This window comes from Hippopotamus amphibius, chromosome 6 (genome assembly GCF_030028045.1).
Source record: "Hippopotamus amphibius kiboko isolate mHipAmp2 chromosome 6, mHipAmp2.hap2, whole genome shotgun sequence".
NCBI classification, from domain to species: domain Eukaryota; kingdom Metazoa; phylum Chordata; class Mammalia; order Artiodactyla; family Hippopotamidae; genus Hippopotamus; species Hippopotamus amphibius.
This window is the reverse complement of record NC_080191.1, coordinates 122,591,326-122,614,070: the sequence shown is the minus strand read 5'-3', so window position 1 is coordinate 122,614,070 and position 22,745 is coordinate 122,591,326. Positions and strand designations below refer to the sequence as shown.

Sequence of the window (22,745 nt, the reverse complement as noted above, 5' to 3'; positions counted from 1 at the left end):
CAAATGTATTGGCACACTTTAGAATCTTCCCTTTTGTTTATGTGAAAAATACTATTAATCATAAGATAGTAAATAAATTTAATTTTAGACTTAAAAATAGGCCTAAACTTGACAAACTATGTATATTCCGAGTATCCATTAAGTGATCCTTGGAGGCCAAAAGTTTGAGAAACACTATTCAGACTATGCTTTCCTTAAGAGCAGAAACCACAGTTGCCTTTGTCCTTTCTTTAGAGCCCAGCATGTAACCTGACACATAGTAGGTCCTTCATGAATATTTGATTGATTTATTGAAAAAATACTGGATAGCCTTCCTGGGAGAAATAGAAGAATTAACGTTCCCTTGTTTTTTGCCCTACCCTCAAGGATGTTACATTCATTTGGGAAGAGTTTAGAGCCATCACATCCTTGTGTTTTACTGACAAGTTATCATCAACACATTCTGCTGCAGTTTCCTTACACATTTTAAGTTCTTTTCTGAGCAGAGATCAAGAACCACAAGTCACAATCTTCCACAACAATTCAGCTTTACCTCCCTTGGGAAACTATCAAATTAACCACTAATGTTTTCTATTTTTTACTTATATATGGAATAGCTGTTATTTCAAATTAAGAATACAGTTAATAGTAATGCTACCAAACCAAACTTGGGTCTGCTTGCCCGCCCGCCATGTAGCAAAGCCAATCTGCTGACATTGGGTTGTGGTGAAGGAAAGTACAGGGCACCAAGCAAGGAGAAAGGGCAGCTTATGCTCAAAAGACCCCAAACTCCCCGATGGCTTTCAGGGAAAGGTTTTGTTTCGTTCTGTTTTGTTTTTCCTTTCTTCTTTTTTTTTTTTAAAGCTCTTTATTGGAATATAATTGCTTTACACTCTTGTACCAGCTTTTGAGGTACACCAAAGTGAATCAGCTGTATTTATACCTATATCCCCATATCCCCTCCCTCCCGTGACTCCCTCCCACCCTCCCTGTGCTGGCCCTCTAAGGCATCACCCATCATCGAATTGATCTCCCTTTGTTATACAGCAACTTCCCACTAGCTATCTATTTTACAGTTGGTAGTGTAAATATGTCTGTGCTACTCTCTCTCTTCATCCCAGCTTCCCCTTTGCCCCCCTGCCCCCCAGCCCCGTGTCCTCCAGTCCATCCTCTGTATCTGCATCCCTATTCTTGCCCTGTCACTGGGTTCATCAGTACCATTTTTTTAGATTCCATATATATGAGTTAGCCTATGGTATTTGTTTTTCTCTTTCTGGCTTACTTCGCTCTGTATAACAGTCTCTAGATCTATCCACCTCATTACATATAGCTCAATTTCATTCCTTTATATGGCTGAGTAGTATTCCATTGTATATATGTGCCACATCTTCTTTATCCATTCATCTGTTGATGGGCATTTAGGTTGCTTCCATGTCCTGGCTATTGTAAATAGTGCTGCAATGAACATTATGGTACATGTTTCTTTTTGGATTATGGTTTTCTCTGGGTATACGCCCAGTAGTGGGATTACTAAATCATATGGTAGTTCGACTTCCAGTTTTTTAAGGAACCTCCAAACTATTTTCCATAGTGGCTGTACCAACTTACATTCCCACCAACAGTGCAGGCGAGTTCCCTTTTCTCCACACCCTCTCCAACATTTATTGTTTCTAGATTTTTTGATGATGGCCATTCTGACCAGTGTGAGGTGATACCTCATTGTGGCTTTGACTTGCATTTCTCTGATGATTAGTGATGTTGAGCATAGGGAAAGGTTTTCAAAGGCAACGTTTGGGGTGAGGGGTGCAGCTTGTGGACTTTCTTCTGATTGGTTGGTGGTGTGGTAACGGTGATATTTTGGGAATCTTAGCCATCAACTTTCTGGTTCCAGTGAGTCTGGGGTCTATGTGCTTGTGGTCAGCATGTAGTCACTATCCTTCAATTGAGTGTGGGTCTTAGTTTCTACAGAACAACTTGAAGATGTATATCACATTGTTATGTTTATCCCTTGAGGAGGAACTGGGACTCTGTTTTATCACTGACCTGTTGTTTAGGCTATCACTACTTGTCTTGCTTAACTGCTTTTCCTTTGTTTCTGAATTCCACAACTTACCTAATTAGTAATTGGTTGAGTCTATGCTTTATGCTTTGGAACTAAGGAAGGCCCAGGAGACTAAAGCCTTTCTCTACAAACAAGAAACAGAGGACACAGTGCGGGCAGGGGGAGGGTGGGCGTTGTACCTCTGAGGGCTCTGCAGGGCCCTGCTCCCTTTCACTCTCCCCTTTTCTTTGATACTCAGGGGAACAGGGATGAAGGGAAGGGACAAGAAAGGGATTACAGTTTTGGATAGAGAAGTTAATCGTAAACTTGGCATGGTAACTCAGTTTTAGGGAGACTGGGTTTCATTAACAAGACTGGATAAATTGGATGTGGCATGTAATAAGTTGTGAGATTTTTATACTAGATTACAGAGTGATGGACTATGACTAGACTTTATAGCAATTTGTTATTCAAGTTCATATCAATTTCAGACTTCCTCAATAGCAGGTTTCAACTTTGCACAGTGTTGTGGATGGCACTTAACTAGTGGCTGTGTTATGATAGATAATACTTGTAATTTTAGCTAACATTTATTGAGCCGTAAATAAGTGGCAAGTACTGTTCTAAACTCAGATTGAAACATAAATGCTTGTACCACCTGTATGACGTTGTGTATTTCTGCTTATTTTAGTTTGGGTTTTTTTTTTTTTTTAGGTATACTTTACATAGAGTAAAATGCACAAATTTCATATTTATAATTCAATGTATTTGACAAATGTATACACCTGTGTAACTGACACCTCCATCCAGATAAATATTTCCAGCATCCAGAACCTCCCCTCTTGTTAATCCCTCCATGGTACAAGCACCATAGATTAGTTTTTCCTGTTCTAGAACTTCGTAAAAATGGAATAATTTGGAATGCACTCTTTTTTTCTTCTTCAGAGTTTACTCAGCATAATGATTTTGGATTTCTCTATATTGTTGTGTCAGTAGTTTGTTCCTTTCTTTGCTAAGTATTACTGCATTGTATGAACACACCACAATTTGTTAATCCATTCTCCTGTTGATAGACATTTGGGCTATTATGAATAAAACTGCTGTGAACCTTCTTCCATAAGGCTTTTTAATGCATGTATGTTTTCTTTTCTCTTGCATAGCTACCTAGGAGAGGAATTGCTGAGTCATGGGATAGGTACACATTTAACTTCATACAAAACTGCTGGGTCAGTTTCCAAAGTGGTGACCCTTTTACACTCCCACCAGCAATGGCAGAAAGTTCTGTATGCTCCACACCACATTCTGACATTTGATATCATCATCAATCTTTCTAATTTTAGTTATTCTAGAGGGTGTATAGTAATGTCTGATTGTGATTTTAGTTTGCATTTCCCTGATGACTAATGAGATTGATCACTTTTCCTGTGCGTATTGATCTTTCTTTGTGAAGGTCCAAGTTTTATGCCCCATGTTTCTTACTGGATTGTCTTTTATCATTAAGCTGTAGGAGTTTTTAACTTATTCTGAATATAAGTTCTTTGTTAGATATATGTATTGCAAATATTTTCTTATCATCTGTGGTTTATCTACTCATTTTTTGAGTTTCTTTGGATAACCAGAAATAGAAAATTTTTTAAAAATTCAATTTATCAGTTTTTACTCTTGCAGTTAGTGCTTTCTTGCTATCCAGGGTTGTAAAGATATTCTTCTATATTTTCTTCTAGAAGTTTTAGAGGTTTAGTGTTTACATTTGTGTCTGTGATCCATTTATATTTACGATCAGAATAATTTGTGTATGGCACTTCACTGCTGTGGCCCGGGTTCAATCCCTGGGCTGGGAACTGAGATCCTGCAAGCCACGTGGTGCAGCCAAAAAAATAAAACACTAAAAATTAAATTTAAAAATAAAAAAGATTTATATATAAAAAAATTGGATTGTGATGATGGCTGTCCAACTACTAAAAATCATTGAAATGTACACTTAAAATGAATGAGTTGTATGGTTTGTAAGTTTTGCCTCAATGAAGTGTTTGTTTGTTTGTTTTCTAAGTATTTTAGGATTGGAACATTCTGGCTTGAATGGGGTCTGAGATATCAAGGAAACACCAAGACCCTGTCTGACACTTGTGGCCGAGTGGGGAATGATAAATGCAGAATTGCTGTGTCCAGCAATATAGGACTTTGGTTTTAAGAATCACTTTCTTGGATTTCCCTGGTGGTCCAGTGGTTAAGACTCCTTGCTGCCACTGCAGGGGGCACAGTTTCCATCCCTGGTTAGGGAACTAAAATCCCACAAGACGGACACCCCCCCCCCCCCAAAAAAGAAGAATCATTTTCTCGAATTGAAACCCCACAATATAACACCTGCCCTCAACATCAGCCCTCACTCTAAGTAGCCAGGGGCTTTGAGGGAAAGGTGCTTGGTGAAACTTGGGTTTTCTCATTTTATGAATAAGCCCAAGGTTTGCAACTAAAGCAGTAAGAACAGACAGGGGACACCGTGGAGGTGGAGGAGGACACCAGGCCAGGCCATGTTTGAACGTAATGACCTCTGCCCTGCTGTGACTTTTCAAGCCATCTGTGCCAGTTACACACAGTTTGGATTGGTGAGTTTGTCCTGAACCTCTCTCCAGTTTTCTTCTTCCCGTCCACGAATATCTTCTTTTTATGATTTTCCCCAAATGTGTTGTTGTCACAGAACATTTAATTTAAATGTCACACCATCTGAGCAAAAGGATTCAGTGTCTTTTCTCCTGCTGGTTAAAACTTTCCTCTGGGAATCCTGAGGTTTTTCTTAAATGGCACATTAGTTAATCCATTTCTTTTTGTTTTTCATTTCATTTATGTTTTTTGAAAAGCTTCCTTGGGGGAGGGGGAGGAGCTGAGGGGAGGAGAATTTATAAGTAGAGTTTTAGCTCGGTTGTTGGTCTTGGGAAGACAGTTGTAGAAGTAACGGAGGTGCCGCCTTTGTTTACACTGCTCACCACGTCCCAAGGACATGTCCTTTGGGTTGTGGCTTCTGGCATCTCTGAGACCTGCACACACCCTCTTTCTCTTACCCTCTCCTTGTGGCTCTGTATTGGGAGACATCTGGCCTCAGCCTGTGTTTTCTCTTGTAAAAGTTTTCCATGTCCTCTTCCCTGAGAGAACTACACCTTTTTTTTTTTTTAAATTGGAGTATGGTTGTTTCACACTGCTGTGTCAGTTTCTGCTGTACAGCAAAGTGAATCAGCTATATGTATATTATCCCCTCTTTTTTGGATTTCCTTCCCATTTAGGTCGTCACAGATCATTGAGTAGAGTTCCCTGTGCTATACAGTAGGTTCTCATTAGTTAGTAGTGTATATATGTCAGTCCCAATCTCCCAATTCATACCACCCCCACCCTTAACTACACCTTTTAAAATCATTCCCCTCCTTCCAACCATCGTTCCAGCTGCCTTTTGATACTGAAACATATACCTCTAATATCTTAAACTTGTCAAAAGCAAACTGTTTGAGGAACATGGCAGTATGTTTACATGTCAGAAGTTTTCATGTTATGATATTTCTAAGTTGAGTTGTTTAAATAAATTCAGCAAATGGAAAAAAAAAATCCTGCCACTTCCCAGGTCATCATTGACTTGCCTCCCTCAGTTGCAAAAGGAATTTGGGAGAAGGAATTGAGAAATGCCGATCAAAGTAGAACATTGAGAGGCTATAGTAACCAGAACCTTCCCCCCACGTTCCTGAAACACTCGCTGTCCCTCCACCCTACTTTCCTCTAAAACAAAACAACACAAGGTCTTTCTTTCCTTCTCACTGTCCTTCTAATGTGGATGGTGCCTGTGGGGCTTGAAGCCTCGAGGTTATCTTTAGTGAAGTTTCTCTTTTCTGCCACCCTCCCTCTCTTTCCTACCACCTGACGTGAACCCAGCTTTCCCCTACAGATGCCCACTGTGAAATAAAACAACAACGAAATGTCATTTTTTTGCCTACCAGATTGATACGCCTTGACAGCAGCAGTGTAGCTGAGGGTGTGAAACATGGGAATGTGAATTAATTCAGCTTTTCTTGAATGTATTCTGTAATCATCTAAAATGTCCACACTCCTTGACTTGGCAAATCCAGTTCTAGGAATTCACCCTACAGAAATATTCCCGTAAACACAAGAAGACTTATATAATTGTGATCATAATGGAATTATTTATATAATGAAAAATTAGAAACATACTAAAAGCAGAAAAATATGTGATTCTTCTATAAATTATGCTACAGGCATACATTAGAATAAGCTGTTTCACATAGCTGTCTTTTAGTTCTTTTGAGTCCTCCGTAGCATTTAGCATAATTCTTGGTATTTGATAAGTGCTTGATAGAATCTGGCTTTTGTTTTTTAAATGTACTCTTGTACATAATTTTATAATGTTATAGATAACATACACTTACAAATAACCTAAGACCATACAAATAACCTAGTATCATATCATTCTTATTCTTTTTTTTTTATAAATTTATTTATTTATTTTATTGGCTGTGTTGGGTCTTTTTTGCTGTGTGTGGGCTTTGTTTTAGTTGCGGTGAATGGGGGCTACTCTTCGTTGTGGTGTGTGGGCTCCTCATTGTGGTGGTTTCTCTTGTTGCAGAGCACAGGCTCTAGGCGCGTGGGCTTCAGTAGTTGCAGCACATGGGCTCAATAGTTGTGGCTCACGGGCTCTAAAGCGCAGGCTCAATAGTTGTGGCTCACGGGCTTAGTTGCTCCATGGCATATAGGATCTTCCTGGAGCAGGGATCAAACCCATGTCCCCTGAATTGGCAGGCGGATTCTTAACCACTACGCCACCTAGGAAGCCCCCATTCTTATTACTTCTTAATAAAAATTACTTTAGTGACCTCTGGTTAAGCATGGTAGATTGAACACATGTGTTTATCTCTACCTCCTCTCAAGATCCCACCAAAATTACAGTAAGGAAATGAAAAAGTTTAAACCCACAAGGACAAAGGGAACTGCAATGGAACTAACAGTACATGAGCAATACCAACAAAATTTTGGAAGATAAGAAAGCAGGCGGTCAGTGGTAACTGATTAGCAAAGGAGAAAGAATGAAAATCCTGTCTGCCAGAGAGGTGGGAGCAGTGCCACTGAGGAGCAAGCTGATTTGTGCCGCAGAATCCCTGATAGGAACTGGAGGCACCAGCTTTCTTGGAAGGCAGCAGAGCAGGGGAGGTTAGACATTGGAGTTATGTTTGAAGGCCTTTTTAGAGCAGTTAACCTCTCGGGTCCCCTCCCCCACTCCCAGCAGTAGGGGGGCTGCCTCCCTTCCCTGTCGCCCTCCATCATGGCAGGGCTTCTTCTCTGGGAACCAGAGGGGTTCCAGACTGGGGAGCTACAGGTCCAGCAGAAGGGGCCAGGATGAGGTGAAAACAGGGTACTTAAATTAAAGTCTACACATGGAATGGGGAGGCCCTCCAGTCCCCTTTCCCTCTGCTCCTGTTATGAACGCTGAAGTGAGGTCTTTACCCTTCGGGCAAGTCATTGAAGGGTCTCAGAGAAAATGAACAGCCCCAGAGGAAGGACCTCCAGACACTAACTTTTGGGAGACCCAAGGAAGAAGACAGTGTGTCCCCAGTCACACTGTGGGGACTAGCCCTCCCACAGAGCTTCCCATCAAAGTCTCCTCCATTCTGAATATGAACAGACAGTCAAGGGTTCCTAGACATTTAATTAATTGATTAATTTTTTATTGGCTGTATTGGGTCTTTGTTGCTGCACATGGGCTTTCTCTAGTTGCAGTGAGTGGTGGCGGGGGGGCTACTCTTCACTGCGGTGGCTTCTCTTGTTGCAGAGCATGGGCTCTAGGCACACAGGCTTCAGTAGTTGTGGCACACAGGCTCAATTGTTGTGGCTCACGGGCTTAGTTGCTCCGTGGCATGTGAGATTGTCCTGGGGCAGGGATCAAACCGGTGTCCCCTGCATTGGCAGGCGGATTCTTAACCACTGCACCATCTAGGAAATCCCTAGACATTTAAGAAAAACCTCTTACATCAAAGAGTGGAGCCCCAAGCAGACAGAAACCAGAAACTCCAAGAAAACAGAAACAATGCAGAGGTCAGGAAAAAAATTTCAAAATGAATATTGTTATCCTCAGAGAAATCAAAAAGGATATTGTTAACATAAAATAAAAACAAGATGCTAAAAAAAGAATAACATTCTTGGAAATTAATAACAGTAGAAATGAAAAAATCAATAGAAGGGCTGGAAGATAAACCTGAAGACACTCAAAATGTTGAACATAAGGAGAAGAGATGGGATATTGGAAAGAAAAGAAAATTAGAGGATCCAGGAAGCCCCTGTCGGACTAAGGAGAGTTCTAAAAAAAAAAAAAGAACAAAGACTATGAAGGGGAGCAAATTATCAAAGAAATAATACTCAGCACAATAAATGGAAAAAGATAAAAACCAAGATGCATCTGTTAAACTTAGACAAGAAAATCCTACAAGCTTCGGTGGAGGGGGTGGGTGCGGGCAGAATCACATAGACAGGGAAAGGAACATTAGCTAACTGGAAGCTAGAAGACAGTGGAACAATGCCTTTACAATTCTAATGGAAATTATTTTTAAGCTATAATTCTATACCCTGCCAAACTGGCAGACAAATGTGAGCACAAAATTAAGGCAGTTTTAGAAATGCAAGATCTGAAACTTTTTATCTCTGTACACCCTTTTTAAGAAAACTATAAGAGGGTGAGCTCCAGCAAAATGAGGGAATAAAGCAAGCAAGAAAGAAGACATAGGAGCCACTTGGGGATTTCCTGAGTTGATGGTGAAGCGAAATCCCTGCCTAACACTGTGCAGCAGGACTTGGAGAGTAGCCAGTTCAGACTGAAGAGGGAGGCTGGCAGGAGGGTGGAAGGCTTGAGAATCAATGTTTCCAAGAGGAAAATGGAACCTTTAGGATGCCAGCGCCTGGCCATTATTGTGAGGGGTTTTAGTGACAGGCACGTGGAAAACAAAGAAAAGTTAAAGAACAAGGCAACTTATTAGCCCTAAGAAGAACAAAAAATTTTACGAGAAATGCAACAACTTAGTTCAGCAGTGAATAACATTTATGTGGTCGTAGTACTGGGAATACTAAATATTGATTTAACCAGAATTTTGATGAAGGAACAGGGGCAATAGTAGTGAGTAAAGAGATGAAGTTTTGAAAAGATAAATCAAGAAATAGCTACACAAGCATTTTATTAAGGCCCAAGGAGGTAAATGCCAGATGAAACAGTTGAAAGAGTTAAATTGGTTGTCCCTGAGGAGTAGGACTCAGGGATGGGAAGAGGGGCAGGGCTGTTATTTTCCTTTAAAGCCTTGTAGTGCTATTTTAAATTATAAACTACAGATGTGAATTTTTTGGAAGAAAGAATTGGGTTTAAAAACAATTTGGAAAAAAAAAAACAATTTGAGTTCTTTCTTGTAACAACCTAATGCGGCCACGTGAACCCTATTTCTTACTCCTTCAAGAGCACATTGGATGCTCATATTTGCATCTGTTCTGCTTGAAACGTGTTTATTACCTTCCTGTGACTTCTCTCGTCCCAGAAGGGAAGGGCTTTCTCCTTGTAAAATAGTAGAATTTTGTGTTCCTGGGCCATTACAGATTTCAGATGAAATCACAGATTATAAAAGTATTTTCTTGAAAATATCATTTCAGATTTTTTTCTCAGGTCATTGCGTAGATATCAGTGTTTCCCTATAAAAGCCTTCCAAAAAAAAAAAAATTATACCCATGTGTCATTAAGGAGAAAACACGGGTGGTGTATGACAAAAAGGCCCCTTGCTAGCAAAAACCAACCCTGACTTCCTTGTCTGTTACCCTTAGGCCTAGCTCTCAGACAGCACAGACCAGAGGATGAGGGTAGGGACACTTTCTCTCCACGAATTTCCACCAACCGTGTTTATCCCCTTCTGGATTAACTCGTGTTGACAGCATCTGGAGAACTGAAAATATATCCTAAGATGACTTAAGTACTTTGTTCCATTTTCTGTAAGGCCTGAGAAAATTGGCTAGATTTAATTTTTGTGACCTATCTGCAGTCTTCTGTCAGGAAACACGGCTAAAAAAAGAAATGAATATCCTTCCTTAAAAGAAGTTGTAATCCATTATATGCAGATTGAGAGATTATAACAAAGCAGACTGCTTGGGATGGGCATTGTCTTTACAATTTTCCTTTCTCACATGTCTTAGTGGAGCCCTGACTTGCTGCAGGGAGGCACTGCCAGATTCTGGGTCACAGGAATCCTTGGAGTTTACATTTTCTCTGCCTGGGTGTGTCACTGTGAGGGCTGCTAGTATTTAATGAATACTTGTTGATTTGCAGAACAAATCATCACATGGCGTAGAAAATCCCCAAACTGTTCACATATCTGAGACTAAAATGAGAATTGAAAACTCTTCCCCATCTCCATCCTCACCTTCACTAGTATTTATTTGTTTCTTTGCTTGTTTTTGATGTCTGGCCTCCAGCTGCATATGGGTTCAGACTCAGATGAATCAGAGTAGAACAGTCCTGCCCGTGAAAGGCTCACAGCCCACCTGGTGGCAGAGAACACACCCCAGACCCCATGAGACCTTGTGGGCCCCGCAGATGCTGAGGGATCTACCCACAGAGTGGGGAGAACAGTAGAACAGTGGGCTCTGGGAGCGAAAGAGGGAAGATAATGTCCCCCTGAGTGTAGACATTGCTCGAGGAGGGGGAGGCTGTTGGCTTCCTGGAGAAGATGCATTTGGCCCAGACTTTGAAATCGGGGTGGCAGTTGATAGTCTGAGACGGGGAGAGAAGATTCCAGGCAGGGGATGGGCACATGATCTCATAGAGGTGGGCATGGAAAGGGACTGAGGATGAGTAGTTTTAAACCCAGGATACAAAGGGTTGAGGGGAAGATGAGACCAGAATGTCAGAGGGGTGGGTCTCACACACCATTATTCTAGGGAGTTTGGACTTCGTTCTGCAGGTAACATCCTTTTATCCATTCAGCAACTCATCATTCAGTCAGCCTGTGGTTTTTAATGGGGACCTTTCACACTTCAGAGCAGGGTTCCCCAACCCCCAGGGAACCCTGGACCAAAACTGGTCCGCAGGGCAGCGAGCGGGCAAACGAAGCTTCATCTGCTGCTCCCCACACTCCCCATCGCTTGCATGACCGCCTGAACCATCTCTCTCCCCACCCCCATCCGTGGAAAAGCTGTCTTCCATGAAACCGGTCCCTGGTGCCAAAAAGGTTGGGGACCGCTGCTTTAGAGAAGGGACTCAGATGCCCTGAGGCCAGGATGGCCACGTGTCCTCATCTGTCCTGGACAGTTCCAATATGTCCCCATCCTTCAGGGCATCTCATGTGATTTACCATTTGTTATGGATTTTTCATTGTTCTAAAAGAAATATTACTCCTGAGAGTTGCTTAAATAATCCAGGATGGGTTTGGTAGAGCTTCCCTTTTGCTCCCATCTTCCACCATGGTCTTGTCTAGAAGTGGGTCATACACATACTCAGTGAGCAGAGCTCTCTCTTCAGCACATGGTTAAGTGTGAAAGACAACCAGTGAAAATTTGTCTCTTTTTTTCCCAACAAAGCTAAGACCTTTCAAGGATAGCATTCAGGACACACATTAATCACGTGAAATAGCTTGGGCTTTAGCCACTAGGTTCAGTTAGTCCTTCCAGTCTTGGGTAGTAGAGGGATGAGTGGATGAGTATTTGATGCTTCTGTTCCCAGCAGCCAGGTGGCACCAGTGCTGCGGTTGGTGCTGTGGCCAGTGAGACACACAAAACCACCAGGCTACCAGTTGGCTGGTTCAGTGGTCAACATGGGAAGTATAGGTTCATTGTACATGAAATATATGCTGGGAAACAGAGGCTGAGCTGTCCTGCTGTAAAACAGCCTGAGCACTCTTGCTAGAGCGTTTTTTGTTATTTATCGCTTGGTATAAATCTACAGCTCTTGGTTTTATAAATCATTACTTTATTGTATGGTAGTGCTTTTTAATTTTATTGTTGGATAATGCTCTTTTATTTTGCAGTAAATTCTTACAGCTAAAAAGACAGCTTGTGTTTGGTGAAAAATTAAGTAGTGAATTTCCAGTTCTCAAGAAAGGTGATGATACATGCATACCTTGCTCAGAAGATTTCTCATCACTTCGATCCCCGGTAGGGTGCGAGTGATGTCATGAGCCACAGGAAAAGCAGAAGAGGCACCTCTGTGGAGAGAAATACTCTACATTTAAACCTGATGTTATTCCCGCCCCCCAAGCAAAACCTAAACCAATAGCTCTTGGCCCCGTTGCCTGTCTCCCCACCCTCCACCCTGGCTGGAATCTCCTTGTAGTTCCTGTTGCTCTGGGTTCTGCTTTGCTGTTCCTTCAAGTTTTTCCCATCTGCGTTCTCCCTTGGCAGGCTTGAGTGGCCCTGCCACAGCCACCATCTCCCCTCTGGTTGTTTTCTTCACCCACAGGCTTAGGACACATGACCAGCTTCCTGTTCATTTCACAGCCAAGTCTTCCGCCAGAAGACCCATTTCTCCTCCCGGCTCGAGCAGTTCCCACGGCTGCTGACTGCCTTCTCACCTTTGCTGATCAGCCACAGATAAAGGAGTCAGGCGTCACGATGGTGGTGCCAGAGGAGCTAGGTAGATTTTGCAGGAGGCGTTGAATTCACAGCACCTACCTCGGTGACGCCTCCTGAATTCACTCTTGTGTGATTGCTCCAAATTGTCTGTCGCCTCTCTTGCTGTTCGCGCAGCCTGAGACCGTGACTGCTTTTTTGGTGGCCATGTTATAATGTTGATTCATGTGGAACTTATTCGGCACCAAAAAACAACAAAGGTGTCTCCACAGCTGCCTGTCCCCGAGCTGCTGGGTCAGGACAGCTGGCACATGTCACTATCCTGTGTTCACTGGGATAACTAACCCAAAGTGCAAAGCTCTACCAAACAACCCCCCAGATCTCAGTGACCTAGCACAGCAAATGCTTATTTCTTTTTTTTAATTTCTTTTATTCAGGTAGAGTTGATTTACAATGTTGTGTTAATTTGTGCTATACAGTAAAGTGATTGTTATACACATATATATGTTCTTTTTCATATTCTTTTCTATCATGGTTTATCACAGGATATTGAACATTGTTCCCTGTGCTGTACAGTAGGACCTTTTTATTTATCCATCATATTGCATCGGCTGGTCCCAAACTCCCAGTCCATCCCTCCCCCTCGCTTTTTCCCCCTTGGCAACCACAAGTCTGTTCTTTGTGCCTGTGAATCTGAGCAGATGGCAATGTCTTGCTCACATCGCAGTGCAGTGGACAGCTGGAGAGTCCTGGACAGCTCTCTTTTGAGCATGAGCTCCTGTGTGGCTCTGCCACCTCCTAGAACATTCCTGATTTTTCTGTTGAGTCCCCTTCTTAGAGCAAAAAGAGAACTCCGAAAGGATTGCGCAGAGCACTTTTGTGGCTAGGACTGAACGTGGGTACGTCACTTCCATCTACATCCCACTGACCAGGACCCAGGCACCTGGCCACAACCTAACTGCAGTGCAGACTGGAGCATGTCAACTTCCTGTACGCCCCGGGGAGAGGAAACAAGATCAGTGAGCATCTCCTTAGCCTCTGCCATGGTCAGGCCATGGGAAACACAGTTGGTAGAAGTCAGGACACCTGGGCTCTGCCGCTGACTTGCTGGGTGGCTGTAAGTCATCATAACCACTCTGAACTGTTTCTTCCTTTTCAGAAGGGGGCCACTACTGCTTGCCTATGTACCTGTTAATTGGTTTACACTGTTATATAAACTTTTTATGTGCTAGTAATAGGAGTTGTGGTCTGCACTATCTTTTTTTCTTAATTAAGACTATAAGGATCCCGGTCATTTATTCAATAACTACTTTTTGAACTCAATAGCCAAGTACTGAACTAGCTGTGGGCAAGGTCTGATCTCTGGATCGTACATTCTGGTGGAGAGACAAATCATAAATAATCTATAAAGAAATAACACGGTTATTTGGTCTACGTGATCTAAAGCAACTGAAGGGCTTGGGAGAGGCCCCTCTGGAAAGGTGGCACTTGAGCTGAGAGTTAAATGATGAGGTAGGTAGAGGCAGACATGTGAATATCACGGAGGGGATTATGCTGAAGGGCCAGACTGTGCAAAGGCCCTGAGGTGGAGAACCAGCGTGCAGGGTTCCTTGAATAACCAGACTGTTGCATGAGAGGGAAAGATGAAGTCGGAGAGATAGTTGGGGGCCATATTATACAGGACCTTAAACCTCTCTGTGCTTCAGTTTCCTTACCTGTAAACTGTAAAACTGGGCTAATCTCAACTTCATAGTATTGCTGTAATTAAATGGAATAATATGTGTAAAGTGTGTAGAAAAATACCTGGCACCTAGTATACACTACCTAAGTGTGTGACTACAGGTACAGTGAGGATTCTATTCCTACCACTATGGGAAAGCTTTGCACAGTTTTCAGCAGAGGGTGTAACCCCATCTCCATGCTTCTGATGGGCTGGGCTTGAGGTAGTTGGGGGTTTCCACCTTCCTTCCAGACATGATGGTGTAAAGGGTTTTGTTTTGGTTTTTTTTTTTTGGTAAAATCCCCAACCAAAAAAAAATATATATTTTTTTCAAAACATCACATTATTTCCATGAATCAACATGTATGTTTTATTTTCCAAATATTTATAAGATTCCATCTTTTAAAAGAGGAGTATTTAAATAGATACAGATGATGGGAATCCCCTGGTGGTCCAGTGGTTAGGATGCTGCGCTTCCATTGCAAGGCGCATGGGTTCAGTCCCTGGTCGGGGAACTAAAATCCCGGAAGCCGTGCTGTGCAGCCAAAAAAAAAGATAAAATAAGTGAATAGACACAGAAGAGACACATGAATAAGATCTTGAAGCTTCTGATTTATCCCCTTATTGAAGCCTAGCCAAATATTTGCGCATAATTTGTGCATACATTTCTCTGGATTACCTTTGGGATAGAGATGAGTTGACACACAGCTGCCGTACCTCTTGAGCTTTCTGTAAATAAAATGTGGCTGCATTTTTAGAACATGCTTTCCCAAAGGTCTGTTTGTGGAAGAGGAGAATCTTAGAAGAGTACAACGAGGGCTATTTTAAAAATATCAGAAAGGCTGTAGAAACAGATCTTTTTGCTCACATTAGTAAATAATGTGTTGGGGGAAGAAAAGCTGCAGACACAAAGGAGCGTTCCCACTTCTACCAAAGTCTGCTCCTCCACACGAAGAGGCTGGCTTCTATTTGCATTTGCTCGTAGTATCCTGAAAATGCGAACGACCAGCCTCGAATGCAATTCCCTGTTCACTCTCTGGCAGCAGCCCTGGCACTGGCATCGAGCAACTTGGCACACTTGCCTGTGACCGTAAGGACATCCCAGGGGCTGTGGGGTGAGCTGAGGTCATTGTTGCAGTGCCGGGCTTTGACCCACACAGGACTTGGCTGCTGATGGGAAAAACACGAACACAGAACTATTTTTCTACAGGCAGATAATGAATCCCCTGGCCAATATAATCTCATAAATCAGTAGCCTTGTCTAATGTGCTACCCCTCAAAAGTGTCTTAATTGAGTTTCTACATTAAGTGTTAGCATTTACAGGAGATTTGAAATATAAAGTTTCCCCCAAAGATATGTGTCTTTTTTTTTTTTTTTTAAAAGAATGACCTAGAAAGGAGAGGGGCCTTCTAGAGTTTTGCTGCTGGGTGGGATATGAGACATCACAACCCAAGAGCCACCCAGAAGGTGCCTCCTCCAGGATTTGTGCAAAGAAGCTGGTGTCCATTTAGCTCTTGATGGATTCATTCTTTTAATAAAATCTTTATGATACAGCTCCACTTGGGACCACGTGCTGTCCAGGAGCTGGGGATGCAACAGTGAACAAGGCAGGGGGGATCCTTGCCTTCTAGAACTCCATCTTTCAGGGAACACAGACAAGGGCCAAGTAAGTGGATTGAGTCATCTAGTGCTCAGAGAACCCGGGCTGCTAACTGGACAGAGCCCATCCTGAGAGGAGGAGGTGGGAGGGGTCTAGAAGTGTCTCCAGAAAGAGGTGACCTTGAAACTGATACCCTAAGCCTGAGAGAGAGAAGGGCAGAAGTGGGAAAGTGCTCTAGGCAGAAGGAATACCTTGTGAAGTCCCTGTGTTTTTTCTTTTTTTAAATTTCTCCCCCTCCTCTTCTTCCTCACCCAGAAAATTCAGGGATGCCCAGGTTGTAAAGTGATATGTATAGCATTATCCCACTTTCATTAGTTGTGTTACAAAAACACGGCTATGTGTTTTACATGGATACATTTACATGTATATAAAAGTATTTTGCATGGCACAGAAGGAAACTCACTAAACTTGTGACAGTGGCTTTTGAGAAAGGAGGGAGAATAAGGCTGCAGATGGGGACAAAGGAAAACTCGTTTTATCTGAAATTATGTATTTACTTATTAAAGGAGACTTGAAAACTATGTGGACGGAATGTTCACAATAATCAGTTCTGACTGGCTGGTACCCAGGTATTTGGTATATTACGCTGTGTCTCTTTCTATGTATTTTTATATCCCTGACAAAAATCAAGGGTACAGACTGTAGATTCTTTACGTGGAAGGTCATTTTCAGAGAATATGCTTTCCAAAGTCCTTTAGAATGGATAATCGAGGAACTCTTAGTAAAGCTCACATCACAGGGCATCAGACAATCTTGGTTCCTCGTATAAATATGAAGAGCAGCCGTTGTGTTATCGCGAAGGGGTTGGCTGCGGTGTGCATCTCACTTGCAATAGAGTTTCTCTTTGGCTTTCAGTGCAACGTGGCATTTTTTTTTTTTTTTTGGTTCCAGGAGACTGACAATGGGTACAGATCTCCCCTGAAATCTTCCTTCCGAAGAGTTTTTGTCAGGGTTGTTGGGTTTTGTGTTCTGAGTTACACGATGTAACCCACTTTCTACTGCGGACATGTTTGTGCCTCATTTTCAGAGACGCTTCAATATTTCATTGCCTTGGGACAAAATAAAGAACGTTAGAGAAAGGACGATTTGTCCCATTGGGAACGCGTGTCAAAGCCCGGATTCCATTTCAACAGCCTGACTACAGTCACACAATTTTCTCAGTGTCAGAGCACTGAGAAGTTACCAGTGAAACAGGACTACAGTATGATGCCCCACGTCCGTCCTGGTTGCAGTCATCCAAAGACTCCAGGACCGTCTCCGTCATTTCTTATAAATTTTAGCTCCTGACTCATGGTCACTGTCTTCAGCGCCTTCCTTGTCATCATTCGCAGTCATTTCAGTCCCTACGTGGGTGATCCCTTTGGGTCTTTGGCCCCCTCTCCTCCATCCCTCCTCAGCCACCCACTTCATTGCTGTAATCCTGGCCTCCACCACGATCTAGGTTGTTACCGTCCTCGCCTCACTGACTTCTGTCCTCATAACCCAGCTTGGATTCCATGGTCCACCGTTACGGTCATTCCCCTACCTGCATCCTCTCCCCCTCCATCATCTTCACTTGGCAAATACCCCTCTACCTCCCCACCTCCTCCCCACCTCCGCTTAAATCCAACTCCGTCCGCTCTGCACCTCCACCCAGGGAGCCGAACGTGGCTAGGGAGAAAAAGGACCATGCAGAGAAGACTCACTTTTTTTTTTCTTTTTTAATGAAGTGTAGTTGATGTGCAGGATTATTATAAGTTACAGGAGTACAACATCATGATTCACAGTTTTTAAAGGTTACGCTCCATTTATAGTTATTATAAATCATTGGCTATATTCCCCGTGTTTTACACTATATCCTTGTGGCTTGTTTACTTTGCACGTAATAGTTTATAGCTCCTACTCCCCTACCCCTATCTTGCCCGTCTTCCCAGCCCTCTCCCCACTGGTAACCCCTGGTTTATTCTCTGTATCTGTGAGCCTGTTTAATTTTGTTCACTACTTTGTTGTATTTTTTAGATTCCACATATAAGTGAGCTCATACAGTATATGTCTTTCTCTGCCTGACTTACTTCACTTAGCACAATGCCCTCCTAGTCCATCCATGTTGTTGCAAATGGCAAAATTTCATTCTTTTTTATGACTGAGTAGTCATGAGTATACACACACACACACACACACACATCTTCTTTATCCATTCATCTGTTAATGGATGCTTAGGTTGCTTCCACATCTTGGCAAGTGTAGATAATGCTGTTATGAACATTGGGATGCATGTATCTTTGAATTAGTGTTTTCAGTGTTTCTGGGTAAATACCCAGGAGTGGAAATGCTGGGTCATACGGTAGAGAGGACTCACTTTTAATTCATTTACTTCAAGTGGACCCCCAGCACTCATGGCAGCCCTGCTACGTTTCCCGCATCCATTTACGCACCTGCTCCTCTGTTCTCAAACTCCCAGTTGCTCCTCTCACATCCACTTGCTGCTGATGACTTTCTTTCCTATTTCACTGAGAAAAGCAAAGCAATCAGGAGAAAAGTTTCACTTGCCACCACAACCTCATGTACTAACCTATCTGCATCTGCCTGCCCTGCTCTCACTGGGCAGACCGTCCATGCTCCTATCTAAGGCTGTCCCTCCATCGCTCTCTTAGATCAAATCTCCCGTGGCCTGCTTAACCACATTTCTCCAGCAATTCTCCCTCTCTTTTACTTCATCAGTTTTGCCCTCTCATAATTATTCCCACTGGCCTGCAAACATTCTTAATACAGCCCATTTAAGAATCCTGTCTGGACCTCACATCTTCCAGCTACAGATACCCCCATATTACTCTCTTCCTCTTTCCAGTTAAACTTCTTAAAAGGCTTGTCTGTATTCATTTTCACCAGTTCCTCTCACTCCATTTTCTCTCGATCCTTCTTGTATCAGGCTTTGTCCCTACTGCTCCACCAAAACAGCCGTGTGGGAGTCACTGGCGACCTCTGGTTGCTAAACCCAGTGGTCATTTCTCAGTCTTCATCCTCCTGACTCAGCAGTAGCGCTTGACTCAGCCAATCAGTCTTTCCTCCTTGACCCACTCTCCTCATCAGGCTTCTGGGCACCACATCCTTCTGGTTGCCTCCTACTTACTGACTCAGCCTCTGTGGTGGTTTGACCTCATCTTGGAGACCTGATGACATTGGAATGCCCCAGGGCTCCATCCTTAGATCTCTTCCTTTTTTCATCTATACTCACTCTGTGGGTGGATGGTCTCAAAGCTTTGAATTGCCCTCCATAGAGTTTAATCTATACATTTATATAAGTAGTCATTATTCATGCAAGGAAAATCCTAATTAATTTAGTTCAAAGTGTTTTTCTTGGCTGGGAATGTTTCCGTAATTCATAGAGAGCTTGCTTATACTCACGGTTACAGATGTGGCATCGCATTTTGATAATTTTCTGATCACGGGGTAAATAGAGATTGCAACAAAACAAAAAAACAAGGACGTTCTGCAACAGCCATCTCAGTGAGAATGGTTAAGAATTAAATTGCATTTTCTACCGTTAGCTTCTTAGACTGTGGCTTTAGAACTGCTGATATTCACATTTAAGATAAACTTCCAGCAATTAGAATGCAACCATGGCAAAGCCAAAATATCCCCCTTCTTGTGACTACTCTCTTACAGTTTCTACGTTGGGGTGTTTATGGGTGTTTATGTGTTTGACAAAAAAGGCAGATAGCACTGAAACACTTCTTATCATAGGGAAAAAAAGATTCACAGCACTTACTAACATGGGGAAGCCATATTTATGTGACAGCATCTATTGATCCTTGAGTCTGAGGTGGTTAATTAAGGTGAACCAATCAGTGTTGCTTGTGGTTTTTTGTTTTCTTAATCACTGACCTTCATTATACGTAAGTTTTTACAGAATGAAATTCTTGTACTATTGAATGTGAAATAAATCTGATCAAGACTTTATGACTAAACAGCTTGAATGAAGAAATCAGAAGATAGTGTGAACCGGGAAAGAAATGGTGCTTTTGTAAGACTCCTGCCAGATGCTTTTGTAGTCATTTTTTCCCTACTTATTCAGGGAACAAGGACGGATGCATCATAAGAATGATACGGAGGAAATTTTGGTGAAGAAAGTCTTATGAGAAAGTGAAAACACATCTTTTTCATCAGTGTATTGGGTTTCAAGGTTGCCTGGTATATAAAGTTTTCACCTGGAAAACAAATAAAAACTCAGTGACTTTGAGAAGAGATGATTCCACAATTACTCAGTTAATATAATCAGTGTAGATAGTTGATCTGGATTCTTCAGGACCCAAAGTGAATTATCTATAAATTAGCTGCACAACTGCCAAATCACTCCTTCCGTTTGAACTTCATAGAAACATTCTGTACATTGAGATTGTCCTATTGTATTATTTGTGAAAAGTGATATTTCAAATGTTTCTTTGCCAAGCACCATCTCTGAGTGCCATGGTGCTTTAGAATATGCAGATGTGTGCTCAGGTCCCAGTCAGGACTGGTATTCTTTGTAAACAGTGACTATCAATTAATAAGACTGATCCAATATTCACCAGCTTTGTTGAGACAAATTCCTTAGGAATAAGTTTGTGTACCCTAGAGAAGTGTGGAATTTGTCAAAAGAGAACAAATGTGTGTGTTTTACTAGGAATGCATTATGGTAGAAAACCTTTTCTGGGCTAGTTCAGAATTGAGGGAAGAAAAGGCATCATTTTGGGTATTAAACTTTCATCTGCTCATTTGAGTAATTGGCTAGATATAAAGACTTGAGTTGTTTTCATGACATGGTTTTCCACTTGGCCCTTTTCTTGGCAGGTTCCCGAGGGAAAAGTAGTAGTTCTTAATTTCCGATTCATAGACCTGGAGAGTGACAACCTGTGTCGCTATGACTTTGTGGACGTGTACAACGGCCACTCCAACGGCCAGCGCATCGGGCGTTTCTGCGGCACATTCCGGCCTGGAGCCCTTGTGTCCAGTGGCAACAAGATGATGGTGCAGATGATTTCCGATGCCAACACGGCTGGGAATGGCTTCATGGCCATGTTCTCTGCCGCTGAACCGAACGAAAGAGGTATCGTTTCCACATAATAGCAATAATAAGGGCTCACAGTTATTGACTGCCTCCTGTGTGTCAGGCACTGTTCCAGGCACTTTATACCGATTTACTCATTTAATCTAAAGTTTAAGAGCCATTCTTTTCAAACAGAGAGCTAATAAATACCAGCAGACCATCAAGAGACTATTAAAAAATCGGACTTGCCAAGGGGGAGGGAGAGTGGGGGAGGGATGGACTGGGGAGTTTGGGGTTAGTAGATGCAAACTATTACATATAGAATGGATAAACAACAAGGTCCTACTGTATAGCACAGGGAACTATATTCAGTATTCTGAGATAAACCATAAGAAAATCAGTCTTTTTTTTGAAGCCCATATGTATTCTTGTGAAAACTCAAATGTAGAAATTCGTGGATATACACATACAGCGATAGAAACACTTCACCCCATTGTGGTCTCCTCTTGGAAACAGCCATGGCTAGTGGCTCCCATACCTTCTAGGTGCTCTTACTTATATGTATGTACTTTTGCAATAGCTTTGAAAATATATAAATGGACTTTATTCGTAATGTTTCACAACTTTTTCTTTTCGCTTCTCACTACGAGTTGGGATAGTTTCATGTCAGTACATGTGAGCTCCCAAGGGTAGAAACTTTTACCCTTGGAAGACAACCGCAGTGATCAAGATCTGTTAAACTTGCAACCTTCTGCCTGAGGGCACTCCTAATCTTTTCTTGCCTTGGACTATAGTGCAATATCGCTGGTTTCAGATATTAGAGTACAGAATCTGGGGTTGACAGAGCAGCCAGGACCTTTGGGAGGAAACCTTGGCTGGGAGCTACGGAAGAATTGAGGCACAAAAAATTTAGATATAATCCACCTAAATGTTTGGCTAACAGCTAAACTCTACATATATGAGGGAAAGCCCAGTTGGCCTGGCACAAAAGCATCATCTGAAAGATGCAAAAAACAAATGGAGATTACAGCTGCCGCCCACTGCCGGGGCAACAGATTTTGAGCTTGGGTCTAGCCAAGTTGAATGCCTGCTAGAACAAAAATCACTTTTCATAGGAACACAACAGCATCTAGAAACTTTATAATGTATCAGTCATAATGTCCAGTATCCAATCATGGGACAAAACCAGGAAAGTATGTCCATATTCAAGAAAAAAAGCAGTCAATAAAAACTGACCCCCAAATAACCCAGAGGTTACGATTAGCAGACTAGCACTTTAAAGTAGCCATTATAAATATGTTTAAGTATTTAAAGGGAAATATATGTGTAAAAAGTACACAAATTGAGAATCTCAGAAAAGAAACCAAGTATAAAAAAAGAGAAAATGGTAACACTAGAACTGAAAGATATGGAATATGAAAGTTTTTAATTTACCTGATGGGCCTATAAGCAGATTGTAGGCAGTATATTGACACATATATGCAGACTATAGAAAAATGGTACAAATCAACCAGTTTGCAAGGCAGAAATAGAGACCCAGATGTAGAGAACAAACATATGGACACCAAGTGGGGAAAGCTGGGAGGGTTGGGGGGGAATGAATTGGGAGATTGGGATACCAGATTATAAACTCTAAATATATGCAGTTTATTGTCTGTTAAAAAAAAAAAAAGAAACAAAAAGAAAAAGGCAGTGGATTTGAATAGAAATGATGCAAGCTGAAGAACCAGGAGGCAAAAGATGAAAGAAAGAGAG

At 42.1% G+C, this 22,745-nt stretch overlaps 1 protein-coding gene across 1 annotated transcript in view; it reads left to right on the top strand.

Annotated features, from left to right (window-relative positions):
- PCOLCE2 (procollagen C-endopeptidase enhancer 2) overlaps positions 1 to 22,745 on the top strand; it is a 68,073-nt gene that overhangs the window by 20,026 nt on the left and 25,302 nt on the right. The window contains exon 3 of the mRNA XM_057740349.1: positions 20,795 to 21,050. Within this exon, the coding sequence (XP_057596332.1) occupies positions 20,795 to 21,050 (256 nt within the window). The remainder of the gene's footprint in view (positions 1 to 20,794; positions 21,051 to 22,745) is intronic.